General features: G+C 51.0%; 1 protein-coding gene across 1 annotated transcript in view; it reads left to right on the forward strand.

Annotated features, from left to right (window-relative positions):
• The first annotated feature begins 1,014 nt into the window (after positions 1-1,014).
• The window catches only part of PVR (poliovirus receptor), a 15,193-nt gene continuing 3,559 nt past the window's right edge, over positions 1,015-12,648 (forward strand). Inside the window, exons 1-6 of the mRNA XM_012811149.1 lie at positions 1,015-1,075; positions 3,691-3,702; positions 4,084-4,437; positions 6,144-6,449; positions 8,885-9,002; positions 12,250-12,398. Coding sequence (XP_012666603.1) covers positions 1,015-1,075; positions 3,691-3,702; positions 4,084-4,437; positions 6,144-6,449; positions 8,885-9,002; positions 12,250-12,398 — 1,000 coding nt within the window. The remainder of the gene's footprint in view (positions 1,076-3,690; positions 3,703-4,083; positions 4,438-6,143; positions 6,450-8,884; positions 9,003-12,249; positions 12,399-12,648) is intronic.

The following is a 12,648-nucleotide window of genomic DNA, read 5'->3' on the forward strand; positions in this document are numbered from 1 at the left end:
AGTTTGTTTCTCTCTTGCTGGATTCTCCCAGTCTCATTTCTCTCTCTCTCTCTCTCTCCCCTTCCCTACTGTGTGTGTTCTATAGCCCTTACTGCCCCCAGACATGATGGCATTATGCATATTAATCTGTTTATGGTCTCCCCCCTCCCCCCTCCATAGAGAACGGGCTTAAGAAAGACAGGGATTTTTTTGTCTGCATTATATTCTACTGTTTCTCTAGTGCCTGGAATTCTGCGTGTCTCAATAAATATGTTTAATGAAGAATGAATGAATATCATTCTCATGAACATTATTATTTGATGGCAACTTTAAAGCAACAATAATAATTGTCGTTCCTGCTGCTGTCATTGTCAGCATAGCTGCTGTTTTTCAACTACAAACCGTATGTTAGAAACTAAACAGTTTCTTGTTCAAGCCTTACAAACCGCTCTGTGAGGTAAATATTATCATGCCCATTTTTCAGATAAGGAAATTGAAGCCCCTTGGGGCAAAGTAACTTGCCCAATATGAGCCCAGGCCTTTTCTGACGCCAGAGCCCTGGGTTAGGCTGAGTGGTTAACAGCCTGGAGGTTAACAGCTCAGGATCTGTCCGATTATGAGCGGTGAATCTCAGCTCTGCCATTCAGCAGCCGCCAGCCTTCATTAAGTTGCCGAATCTCTCTCTGCGCGCCTCAGATTCCTGACAGTAAAATGGGGGTCCTCCTGTCAGAAGCGTCCCGTGGCAGGTGCCCACGGAGCAGGCGCAGAGAGAGGGCGCAGTGACTCTGACTGCCAACCGCTGCGCCTCCGCTGCAGGCTCCTCCTTTTTCCCTAGTCCACCAGTCTGGACACAGAAGCGGGTTTCCCCTTCCCGCCCCCAGGCACCTGCCGTGAGGCCCCCAGGGGATTCCTGAGCAAGAGCTCGGGAATCCAGAGTCGTAGTTGCGGCCACCCAGGCAAAGTGAGAGGACGCTGGCGAGCGAGAAGGAGCCGCGCCCCCTATCCCGGGACCCAGCTTCCCAGAGGAGGCTCGGCATGGCCGGATCGGTGCCCTCCGCGTGGCCGCTCCTGGTCCTGTCACTTCTATGGCTTTTCTGTACACACACGGCAGCCGGTGAGTGAAGCCCACGCCATCCTGCAGCTCCAGCTTCCCTCCGCCACCCCTCCGCGCCCAGCCGGGCACTCAGCCCTCAGGGTCCCCAAGACTGCCGGCTCTACCCTTCGTCCCGACCCCCACCCCATTCCGCTGTTGAGGGAGGGGGGGTCGCGGTGGAGGAAGCAAGACTCTCCTTTCAGCCGTGCCCAGGAAGTGGGTAGAGTTGGGTACAGAGATTCCGCGAAAGGCTGGTGAGTCTGGGAACAATCAGCCAAGGGTGACTCACTGGATTACCTTATCTCGAGCTCCTACACACCCAAGTCACATCTCTACAGCCTACTGAATCTACAGGAAGATGGCTGATAGGGGGAGGGACACACGACCCCATCCTCCTCTGACCCCAGATTTCTGACTGCAAGGGCCTGGCCATTCATTCATTCCTAAATTCATATGTCCATCCACATACATTTATTAAGCACCTACTAGGTGCTGGGCAGTATTCCAAGTGCTGAGGATTCAGCTTTGAAGTCAGACAGCCCTGGATTCAAAACTCAGCCCTGACATTTAATACTTGTATGACATCAGGAAAGTTACCTAAGCTCTCTGTTTCCATAAAATGGGGGGTGGGGGAGAGGGATCTACCTTGTAAGTCTATGTTCAGGGAGGATGCTGGGCAATGCTGGACTCAAAGCTGGACTCAAAGTAATGTGAGGTGGTGAGGATGCTGGTCTGGGGCCTGGGGTCTGGGTTAAAACTCCACTTACTCAGAGCCACAAACCAAGTCCATGGTAGAGCCCACATTCAAACTCAGACCCCATGGCTCAGCGCCCATAGCACAGTAGTTACAGTGCCAGGCACACGCATTGAGGCTGGTGGGTTTGAGCCTGGCCCAGGCCAGCTAACTGACAATGACAACTACAACAACAACAAAAATAGCCAGGCATTGTAGTGGGCACCTGTACTCCCAGCTACTTGGGAGGCTGAGGCAAGAGAATTGCTTAAGCCCAAGAGTTTCAGGTTGCTGTGAGCTGTGATGCCACAGCACTCTACCAAGGGTGACATATTGAGACTCTGTCTCACAAAAAAAAAGAAAAGAAACTCAGACCCTAAATATCAGACCAGCATGCTCACCACCCCCCAATTACCTGGTGCCCCCACTGTGCCCTCCCTCCACCTAGCACTGTCCAAGCACCTTTGTCTGCTGTTCCCTGCTGCTTCTTCCTCATAATTATAATATTCACCATTATAGTGCTTATCATCATTTATTTCATCATTTAATCCTCCCAACAACCCCCATTATCACCCCCCCCTTTTTTTTTGAGACAGATTCTCACTTTGTTGCCCCTGGTAGAGTGCTGTGGTGTCATAACTCACAGCAACCTCAGACTCCTGGGCTCAAAAAATTCTCTTGCCTCAGCCTCCCCAGCAGCTGGGATTGCAGGTGCCCATCACAACACCCAGCTATTTTTAGAGGCGGAGTCTTGCTCTAGCTCAGGCTGGTCTTGAATTTGTGAGCTCAGACAGTTAAAGTGCTGGGGTTACAGGCATGAGCCACCTCACCCAGCACCACCCCCATTTTACAGATAAGAAAACTGAGGCTCAGGAGTGAAATCACCTGCACAAGGGCCCACAACTACAGAGTGGTAGGGCTGTGGTTCAAAGAACTTTACACCTTCCCACCGTCTCCAAATCTTACTATTATATATGAGAATGTGCATTAATATTTATTAATGTCCATAAGAGCTAACACATGAAGACCTACTCTCTGCTGGGGCCCTAGGCACACAGATTTTCAGATAGTGTTTGGTGGATGAGAGGCTCTGAGTACAGACACCTAAGTTCAAATCCCAGCTCTATTGATAATCCCTGTGTGATTTGGAGGAAATCGCATGCTGTTTCACTTTCCATCTGTAAAGTGATGTTTAGGGCGGCTGTGCTTGAGGATTAAATGCTAAGAGATGCCCTCAGAATAGCCACTGATCTAAGCATCCTGTGAGTGTTCACTGTGATAAGTCCTGTTTTACAAAGTAGGAAAAAGAATCACAGGTTAAGTAACCTGCCTGAAGCCTCAAAACCGAGCCTTGAAATGACTTAAAACCCCTGGGCTAATTGTCTTCCTTCCTGTGCGGATCCCTAACCCTAGTTCACCCAGGGTAATTTTGTGGATTCTAAGACCAAGAGTTTCTTCTCGTTTTCCACATTGGCAATACTCTAACCATTCTCCAGGAGTAGTGCTGTAAACAACATCAGTGACTTAAAATTGCACTGGGGCTATAAAAAGGTTCGGGAAAGACCATGGACGATGGTAACCTTTGCACAACATTGGGAAGGTACTTAATGGCCACTGAATTGTACACTTTAAAGTGTTAAAGGGTCTTAAATGGTAAACTTAACTAGATACTGGTAAGCGTAGTGGTCTTACATTGTGAAGGTACTTAATGGCCACCGATGTAAATGGATTAAAATGGATTTTGTGGCAAAATTGATTAAATGGTAAATTTAATATTTTAAACCACAGTATTTACCACAATTTTTAAAAGCAATGATACCGAAATGGAGAAAATACGGTAATAGCGGAATATACGGCCAAGACAGCTGAGGTGAAGGAGTCACAGGGCCCATACCCGGTTACAGATTCACCCCGGGCGCCCTAACCCTTCTCCCTTGCCCGGACCTGGATTCCTCTCCCCTACCCCATCCTGGGCCTTCCGGGCCCCAGCGTGCAGGTACACAACCAGGTGCGTGGCCTCCCTGTTTAGGCCAGGAGATCAGGGGTCTACCAGGCGTTTTCAAACTACGGCCCGCGGGCCACATGCAGCCCGCCTAGGACATTTATCCGGCCCGCCAGGTGTTGTTGCCACCGCTGCCTGTCCTGCTTAGCAGCCAACTCGTCCCGGGGCCGGCAGTCCGGCCCTCCAACGGTCTGAGGGACAGTGAACTGGCCCCCTGTTTAAAAAGTTTGAGGACCCCTCTAATCCTTTCTCGGTTCCCTCACCCGACCCCCGCAGGAACCGGGACTGTCCGCGTGCAGGCGCCCGCTCAAGTGCATGGCCTCTTGGGGGACTCTGTAACGCTGCCGTGCCACCTGCAGCCGCTGGGGCCCGGCATGCAAGTGACGCAGGTGACATGGATGCGGCAGGAGCTGGCGGGCCAGCCCAGCAGCCTGGCGGTCTTCCATCCGGCGCGGGGCCCCTGGTACTCCGATCCCGGGCGGCTGGAGTTCGTGGCCAAGAGCCCTGACTTGCTCAACGCGTCTCTAGTAGTATCCCAGTTGCGCGTAGAGGATGAAGCCAACTACACCTGTCAGTTCGCCACGTTCCCGCAGGGCAGCTCGAGCAACAGTACCTGGCTCCGCGTGCTGGGTGAGCAGGAGAGGGTGGGAGGTCGCGAGAGGAGCAGGGAGGTGGGCCAAGAGGAAGAGGGCCTGGGAGGGAGGGAGAGTCCCTCCACTGCAGGGATTCTCTGGGAAAGGAGGGAGGGCCATTTGTGGGAGGAGGTTGTTGGGAGTTCCTGCTGGGCTGGAGCGAGTTTAGATCTTCCATAGTGAAGAACTTGGAGACTGAAAGCAGACTGTCCTGGGGGCAGGATCAGTTTTCTCTTCTTCCTTCTTTTCCTTTCTTTCTTCCTTCCTCCCTCCCTTCCTTCCTCTTCCTCTGTCACCCCAGCTAGAGTGCCCTGGCATCATAGCTCACAGCAACCTCAAACTTCTTGGGCTCAAGTGATCCTCTTGCCTCAGCCTCCAGAGTAGCTGGGACTATAGGCGCCCACCACAAGGCCCAGCTAATTTTTCTGTTTTTAGTACAGATGGGTCTTGCTCTTGCTCAGGCTGATCTCAAACTCCTGAGCTCAAGCAATCCAACCCCCTTGGCTCCCAGAGTGCTGGGACTACAGGGGTGAGCCACAGCACCAGCCTGGGCCCCTCCTTTTGTAATCTATAAAAGGTCCTGAGGGTCCTGGTGGGTTTATCCAGTGAAGCACTTAGAACCGAGGTCTTTGTGGGCTGGTCCACAGAGGGCCTTATAGCTATCAGTCATTGTCACTCTCCTGCTGAAGAAGGAGAAAGCTGAAACAGAGACAGACAGGAGAGCAGGGATCCTGACAGCCTGCAGAGGAGCATTTTCTAGCCTCCTGGAATCATGGGTTAGTATTCATGAGCACCATGGCATCCACCTCTTGAAACCTGAGCAAGAAGTCTCTGTGCCTCAAGTGTCCTCATCTGTGGGATGAAAATTGCCATGAAGATTAATAAGAGCTGCCTTTTTTTCTTTTTTGACTTATGTGCTGGAATTTTTCCAGCCTGTGTATTAGTAACCTGTGAAGTGTTAAGGGCTTGGAACAGTGCCTGGCACACAGCATCAGACCAAGTCTTGTTACTCCCACAAGCCTGGGATTTCAGGCATTAACATTTAAGAGGAGGGTAAAACAGAAAGTGTGAGTCATATTAAGGAGAACTCTTAAGTAAATAATAATGCAATCATTGGAAAGGAACTCAGGTTTGGGAACCACAGGTGACTGAGTCAAGGTGGCTTTGGAGTCAGACAGATCTTGTGTGAAAGCCCAGCTCTTGCTTACAGCTGTGTGACCTTGGCCAGTCACTTCTCTCACGTGCCAGGGCTCAGCCCTCTTCTCCACAGAGCCTTCCTTGATCCCCCACCCCAGACTCAGGCACCCCCTGGGCTCCCCCATTCCAGCCCTACCAACCCTGAGTCATCACTGCTCAGGCAAGAGTCTGTCTTCTTCTCGGGCTGTGTACCCGTGAAGGCAGGGCCAGGGCTGTCTTGGTCATTGCTGCGTCCTCAGGCTGCCAATCAAATAATATTTACTGAGCGCTTATTATGTGCCAAGTACCAGCATATTTTCATTGCCTGTGACTTCATCATTATCCCCAGTTGACAGATAAGGAAACTGAGGCATAGACCTGCCCAAGGCCACTCAGCTGCTCAGGGACAGAGCTGGAGTTTGAACTATACCATCCTGTACCCTTAATGAACACCCCTTCTCTGCTGCTGAGGGGTTTGTTCGGTGACTGCTAGTGAGAAGTGACCTGTCCTGTTTGCTTCTCTCCCAGTTCAGCCCCAGAACACAGCTGAGCCCTGGATGGAACCACCCAGTCTGTTCACCTCAGAGCCTGTGCCTGTGGCCCGCTGCATGTCCACAGGGGGTCGCCCAGCTGCCCAAATCACCTGGTCCTCATACCTAAATGGAACAGTCAATAACAGCCAGATAGCAGGGCCCCTGCCTGGCACATTCACTGTCATCAGTTTCTTGACCGTGGTGCCCTCAAGCCAAGTGGACGGCAAGAACATCACCTGCAGAGTGGACCACGAGAGCTTCAAAGAGCCCCGCGTGCTGCCTGTGAACCTCACCGTGTTCTGTAAGTGTGCCCAGGTGCAGGCGAGGGGAGAACTGCTGCCAGGCTGCCTCCATTGCCTCTTCATCTACACTGACTCCTGGGACACTCTTGACGTGCCTCTGTCATCTACACTCACTCCTCTGACTGTTGTGAATGTCCATCCCACGTTCACTGTCTAGACCAGCTGCCCTGGGCCCCTGACAACACCATCCCTGTTGTCCACACTAACTACTTAGGCCACTGTCAATGCTGTTACCCAGGCCATCTACCCTGGCTCCCTAGCCACTGTCTACACTGATACACCACACTGTCTATACTGGCCTCCGTGAGCACAGCCTACACTGCCCCCTACACATTGCCTACGTCTGCTTCCCTGGGCAGCTGTCTACACTGGCCTTCCCCACAGTGCTTACTGGTTCTCTCCATTAGCACTGCTTCCCTGCTGTCTATACCCACTCCCTTATCCATTTTCTACACTGCCTTCCATTGTCTACACTGGCTTTTCTGGACCACAGATAATATTTCTTCCACTGGCTATACCAGCTATTCAGGGCACCAGCTGTGAGGAGTTGTCATTGTTCCCCATGTTGTCTAGACTAGCTCATGCGACCACTGTCTATGTGGATACCCTACTTGTTCTACACTAGTTCTCCCAGGCACTCTCCAGTGCCCCCAACGCTGTCTATGCAGAATGCCCTGGAGAAGTGTCTATGCCCACCCCCCACATCGTACATACCAGTTTCCCTGAGCCACGGTCACTGTCTCTGCCGTGTTCTAACCATATTAGCCTTCGCATTTTTTACACTGGCTCCTCTGGGCAGTATCTATACTCCCCCCACCCCTGGTGTGGCCTACACTTCTCTCTGCCCAATATTGTCTACACTGGCTCATCTATAGGCTACCTACCCTCCCCCCACATTGCCAACCACTGGCTCCCCTATGTCCTGTCTACATAGCCTCCATCTACATCTGCCCTAATATTCCATTAGTGTCACTTCCACTCACTCCCCTGCATGTTGTCAGCATAGACACCTGCAGACTCATCAGCACTGACAACCCTAGGGACTCTAAGCAGCGCTGTCCAACAGGAGCTGGGTGCATGCTGCATGTGGGATTTTCAGTTTTCTGGTAGCCACCCCATTAAACAAATTAAAAGAAAAAGATGAATTTAATTTTAACAATTAATTTTATTTTACCTAATATACCCAAGGTATTATAATTTCAACATGCAGTCAGGTGTTGAAGATTACTCATGAGATCTTTCACATTCTTTTTGCCATAGTTTGTGGCCAGCAGTTTCCATGTTGGACAGCACAAATTTAGACCAAGCTCCCAAACTGTCTGCCCTGGCTCATCCTGACACTATCTACAGTACACACATGCACACATCTGCAAACACACTGAGCCTGTCTTAATGTCACCAGCTCCCTGGACACACTGATATCACCCCTCCTGTGACATTTTCAACACTGGCTCCTACACAATAGCACCTGCTCTGATATCCCAATACTCTGTCTACACTGAGCCCATCAGTATATCCACACAAGCTCACCTAGCCATTGCCCACACTGTCCCTCCCATCGTTGTCTATACTGGCCACTTTTCCCCTGGCCGGGCAGTTGGTACACTGATTACCTCAGGCCTGCCTGTACTGGGGACCCTCTCAACATTGTCACTGGGTCCGAGGGAAGAAGAGGTCTATACTGAGGCCCACCCATCCCACAAAAGACCCTGTCTCACTGGCCTTCCTCGTGAGGTCTTTGAAAAGTCTTCCCTGTCAATCACTTCTGGGATGGCTGAGCAGGAGGTTGGAGCAGGCCCATCTAGGCCCCTTTCCCACAGGACATGTCAGAGCTTTGAACATGTTCCTGTGTGTTATGAGTACCCAAGAGGCCTTTTCTCACAGGACACCCAAGACACACCTAAACCAGACTACTCGGGAAAACTAGAAAGGCAGGTCCTTAGGGCATCGCCCATAGCTCAGTAGGTAGGGCGCCAGCCACATACACCATGCCTGGTGGGTTCGAACCTGGCCCGGGGCCAGCTAAACAATAATGACAACTACAACAGAAAAATAGCCAGGCACCGTGGGGAGGGGGGCACCTATAGTCCTAGCTACTTGGGAGGCTGAAGCAAGAGAATCGCTTTGGCCCAAGAGTTGGAGGTTGCTGTGAGCTGTGATGCCACAGCACTCTACCCAGGACTACATAGTGAGACTCTTGTCTCAAAAAAAAAAAAAAAAATAGAAAGGCAGGTCTTGAGAAGCCCTCTCTGTGCCCCACTGACCTAGGACTCCCAGGCTTTCCAAGGGAACCCCACTGTTCCAGACGCTTCACAGGTCTCTAGCTCTGGCTGTTCCCCAAACATGCTGAAGCCTTTTCCTATTATGATATAAATTCCACATACCTTCAGGCCCCTCTGAAGGCTCCCTGAACCTGTGTGTCCATTTCCCCCAGACCCCCCTGAGGTCAGCATCTCTGGCTATGATGGCAAATGGTACCTCAACCAGCCTGAGGCCAACCTGACCTGCAATGTCCGAAGCAACCCAGAGCCCACGGGCTATAACTGGAGCACGTGAGTACTGAGTAGACCTGGACCCTGGGTCTGAGGGAGGGGGGCGGGAGGCCTGGACCCCTGGGTCTGAAGGAGGAGGGACTGGGGTTGGACCTTGGGTCTGACAGAGAAGGGATGGGGGCTGGACCCCTGGGTCTGAGGGACGGGGGCGGGGGGCCTGGACCCCTGGGTCTGAGGGAGGAGGGATTGGGTTGGACCTTGGGTCTGAAGGAGAAGGGATGGGGGCTGGACCCCTGGGTCTGAGGGAGGAGGGACCAGGGCTGGAGGAGGAGGGACTGGGGCTGGACCCCTGGGACTGAAGGGGGAGGGGCTGGGGCTGGACCCCTGACTCTAAGGGAGGAGGGGCTGGAGCAGACCCCTGGGTCTGAGAGAAAGGGGAAATTCAGGAAAAGACAAAGAAAAAATGTTGACTTTGGGCCCCCAGTAAAATCTGTCTTGCAATTGCGGAGTTCAGGTTTGGTCCAAGCTTACAAATGCACCTGCTCTTTAGGGCGTGCCTGCTCTGTGCTCTCCCCCTCACCACACGTGACTACACTCTGCACAGTCAGCTCAAGATAAAGATCCACCAGGAGAGAGCAGATATGACTTGTGTAACCTACTCAGTTATCTCTGAGAAAGCAAGTACTGTCTCCATTGTCTCAAAGAAAAAGTTGAGGCTCAGAGCAACAAGAGTTCCCGAAATCCATACCGAAGCTGTGATTAAGAGTAGGAGAAGCAAAGGGATGAATTATTTTACATCATCATCATTTTATTGGGCCTTTTTCCTCATTACAAAAACAAATTGTGTCCTTTGTGGAACTTCAGACAGCATAGTTATGAGCAATGAGGAGAAAGTAACACCTGTATTCAACTGCACCCAGCCACCTTCAGAAATGTCCACTGTCACCCTTTGTTATATATCCTTCCTGTCTTTTATCTCTATGTTTTTGTCCTGTTTGTTTTATTGAGAGAGCGTCTCACTCTCACCCTCAATAGAGTGCTGTGGCATCATAGCTTAAAACAACTTCAAATTCTTGGGCTCAAGCGATCTTCTTGACTCAGCCTCCCAAGTAGCTGGGACTACAGGCACCTGCCAACAATGCCCAGCTAGTTTTAGAGACGGGATCTCACTCTTGCTCAGGTTTGTCTCAAACTCCTGAGCTCAAGCAATTCACCTGCCTTGGCCTCCCAGAATGCTAGGATTATAGGCATGATCCACCACAACCAGCCTTATCTCTACATTTCTAAACAAAAGCTAGAATTGTGCCATATGTACAAGTTGAAATTTTTCCTCTATCTTGTGAACACTTTGCCATGTCAAAGAACATGGATTCATAATCTCCTTTTCCCTGGCATTTTATTAGGAAAACATTTATTTATTTGTTTATTTATTTATTTATTCCTTGGTAGAGTGCTGTGGCATCACAGCTCACAGCAACCTCCAGCTCTTGGGCTTAAGCAATTCTCTTGCCTCAGCCTCCCAAGTACTGGGACTACAGACGCCTGCCACTACACCCAGCTATTTTTTGTTGCAGTTGTCACTGCTGTTTTTAGCTGACCAAGGCCAGCCTAGAACCCGCCACCCTTGGTATATGGGGCTGGCGCCCTACCCACTGAGCCACAGGTGCCGCCCAAAAACTTTTAAACATACAGAAAAATCATAAGAATTTTCCAGTGGACACTTAAAGTCTATTACATAGATTCTCCCACTAACATTTTACTGTGCTTGCTTTAACACGTTCTGTCCACCAGTCTGTCCCTCTATCCATCTATCAGTCTGTCTTATTTTTAATGCATTCTGATGTACCCACAACCCCTTTTTCAATGTCACTGGAACTCTGTCATAAGTGTATGCCATCAATTATTTAACGTGTCCCTAACATGGGATATGACAATCGCTTTCCATTTTCAACTCTACAAAAGCCGTAGTGGTGGCCATCATCGACCATTCACCTCTGTGGGTAGCCCAGTCATTTGTCAATTGTCAGTGGAAGGAATTACTCATCAGAGTCTCACTTTGTTGCCCCGGTAGAGTGCCATGGCTTTATACAGAGCTCACAGCTACTTCAGACTCTTGGGCTCAAGCGATCCTCTTGCCTCAGCCTCCCAAGTAGCTGGCACTACAGACACCCACCAAAATGCCTGGCTATTTTTAGAGACAGGTCTCACTCTAGCTCCAGCTGGTCTTGAACTCATGAGCTAAGGTGATCTGACCGCCTCAGCCTCCCAGAGAGCTGGGATTACAGTCATGAGTCATTGTCAAAGGTTTTCAGTTGGTGTTGACAGAGGTCCTGCCTCTAAGCTCTGCAGTTCAGGCTCTTGTCCTGGAGGCTAGGTTTGCACCCAGCACTGCAGAGCGCCTCCACCTTTGTGCATTAAGCCCACATTCTTTGCTCACTCTGTGCCAGGTGCTATTGGCACATATGTCAACATGCACTGGTTAAGGAAACCCACCAAATTTCTTCCCTTTGTGGAGCTTCCATTGTGGTGAGGGAGAGAAACTACAAGCAAGATAAAGTTGTAAACTGCATAGTGTGTCTAGGGGAAGAGATGTTGCAGAGGATAAGAAGGGTGGTCTTTGCACTTGAAATAGGGTGGCCAAGAAAGGTGCCGTTAAGGTGACATCTGAGCAGAGACCTGAAGGAGGTGAGGGTTAGTTATGTGGGTACCTAGGGAAGAGCATTCAGGCAGAGGGAACAACATACGCTAACCCATTTCTGTCCGTCAGTCCTTGAATATGCAAACACCCTGGAAGCCTAACTGAACTATTTGAGGATCAACAAAGAAGCCACTGTGGATAGAGAGGCGGGGAAAAGGGGGCAGAGTAATGGATAATGCGGGCAGAGGTGGGAGGGGAAGGGCAGATCACGTGAGGCCTGTGGCCTGGGAGCACTTCGGTTTCATTCCCAGTGAGACCGGGCTGCTGGAATAAGAGGTTTAAGAGTTGGCTTAGAGCTCACAGTCGACCTCTGGTGGCCATGTGGGGAACATACAAGGGAGCCGGGACAGAAAGCCCACCAAGAAGCCCCACCCCCTGCTGTGTCCAGGCGGTGGTCCTGAGGAGCTGCTGGACTCTGAAGGTGGGGCCGACAGGATTTACCGGTGTGTCAGATGTAGGCATGAAAGGAAGAGGAGCCAGGGGACCCTAGAGTTGCTCTCAGCTTACATCATACGCGGCATGAGGGTTTCTGGCACTACATGAGAGCTCAGTTGCTGTCACTTTAGACCTCCAGCAGAGACTTCTCCCTCACCTGTCTGTCTCTCCCAGGACCAATGGTTCCCTACCACACTCTGCTGTGCCCCAGGGCGCCTGGCTCCTGATTCATCCTGTGGACAAGTCAATCAACACGACTTTCATCTGCAGTGTCACCAATGACATAGGGACTGGCCAGGGGGAACTGGCCATCCTGGTCAAAGGTGAGGAGCTCCCTGGGTGGGGAGAACAGAGGAACCAAAGGATTCTCTCTGACAGAGAGGCTGAGGGTGGTCCCTGGTGAAGGGAAGCACTCAGAATACTCTCTGACTCCCATCCTTCTCCTAAGCTTTCTCCTGAAAGGACTAATGGGGCCAGCTTTACTCTCCTGTCAACTTAATATCTGTACCACTGGTACCATTGTCTAGCCATCTGGATATACCCCTTAACAAACCCAAGCAGGGGCTCGGCGCC

Source organism: Otolemur garnettii, unplaced genomic scaffold (assembly GCF_000181295.1).
Source record: "Otolemur garnettii isolate 467f Iridium unplaced genomic scaffold, OtoGar3 scaffold00152, whole genome shotgun sequence".
Classification (NCBI taxonomy): Eukaryota; Metazoa; Chordata; class Mammalia; order Primates; family Galagidae; genus Otolemur; species Otolemur garnettii.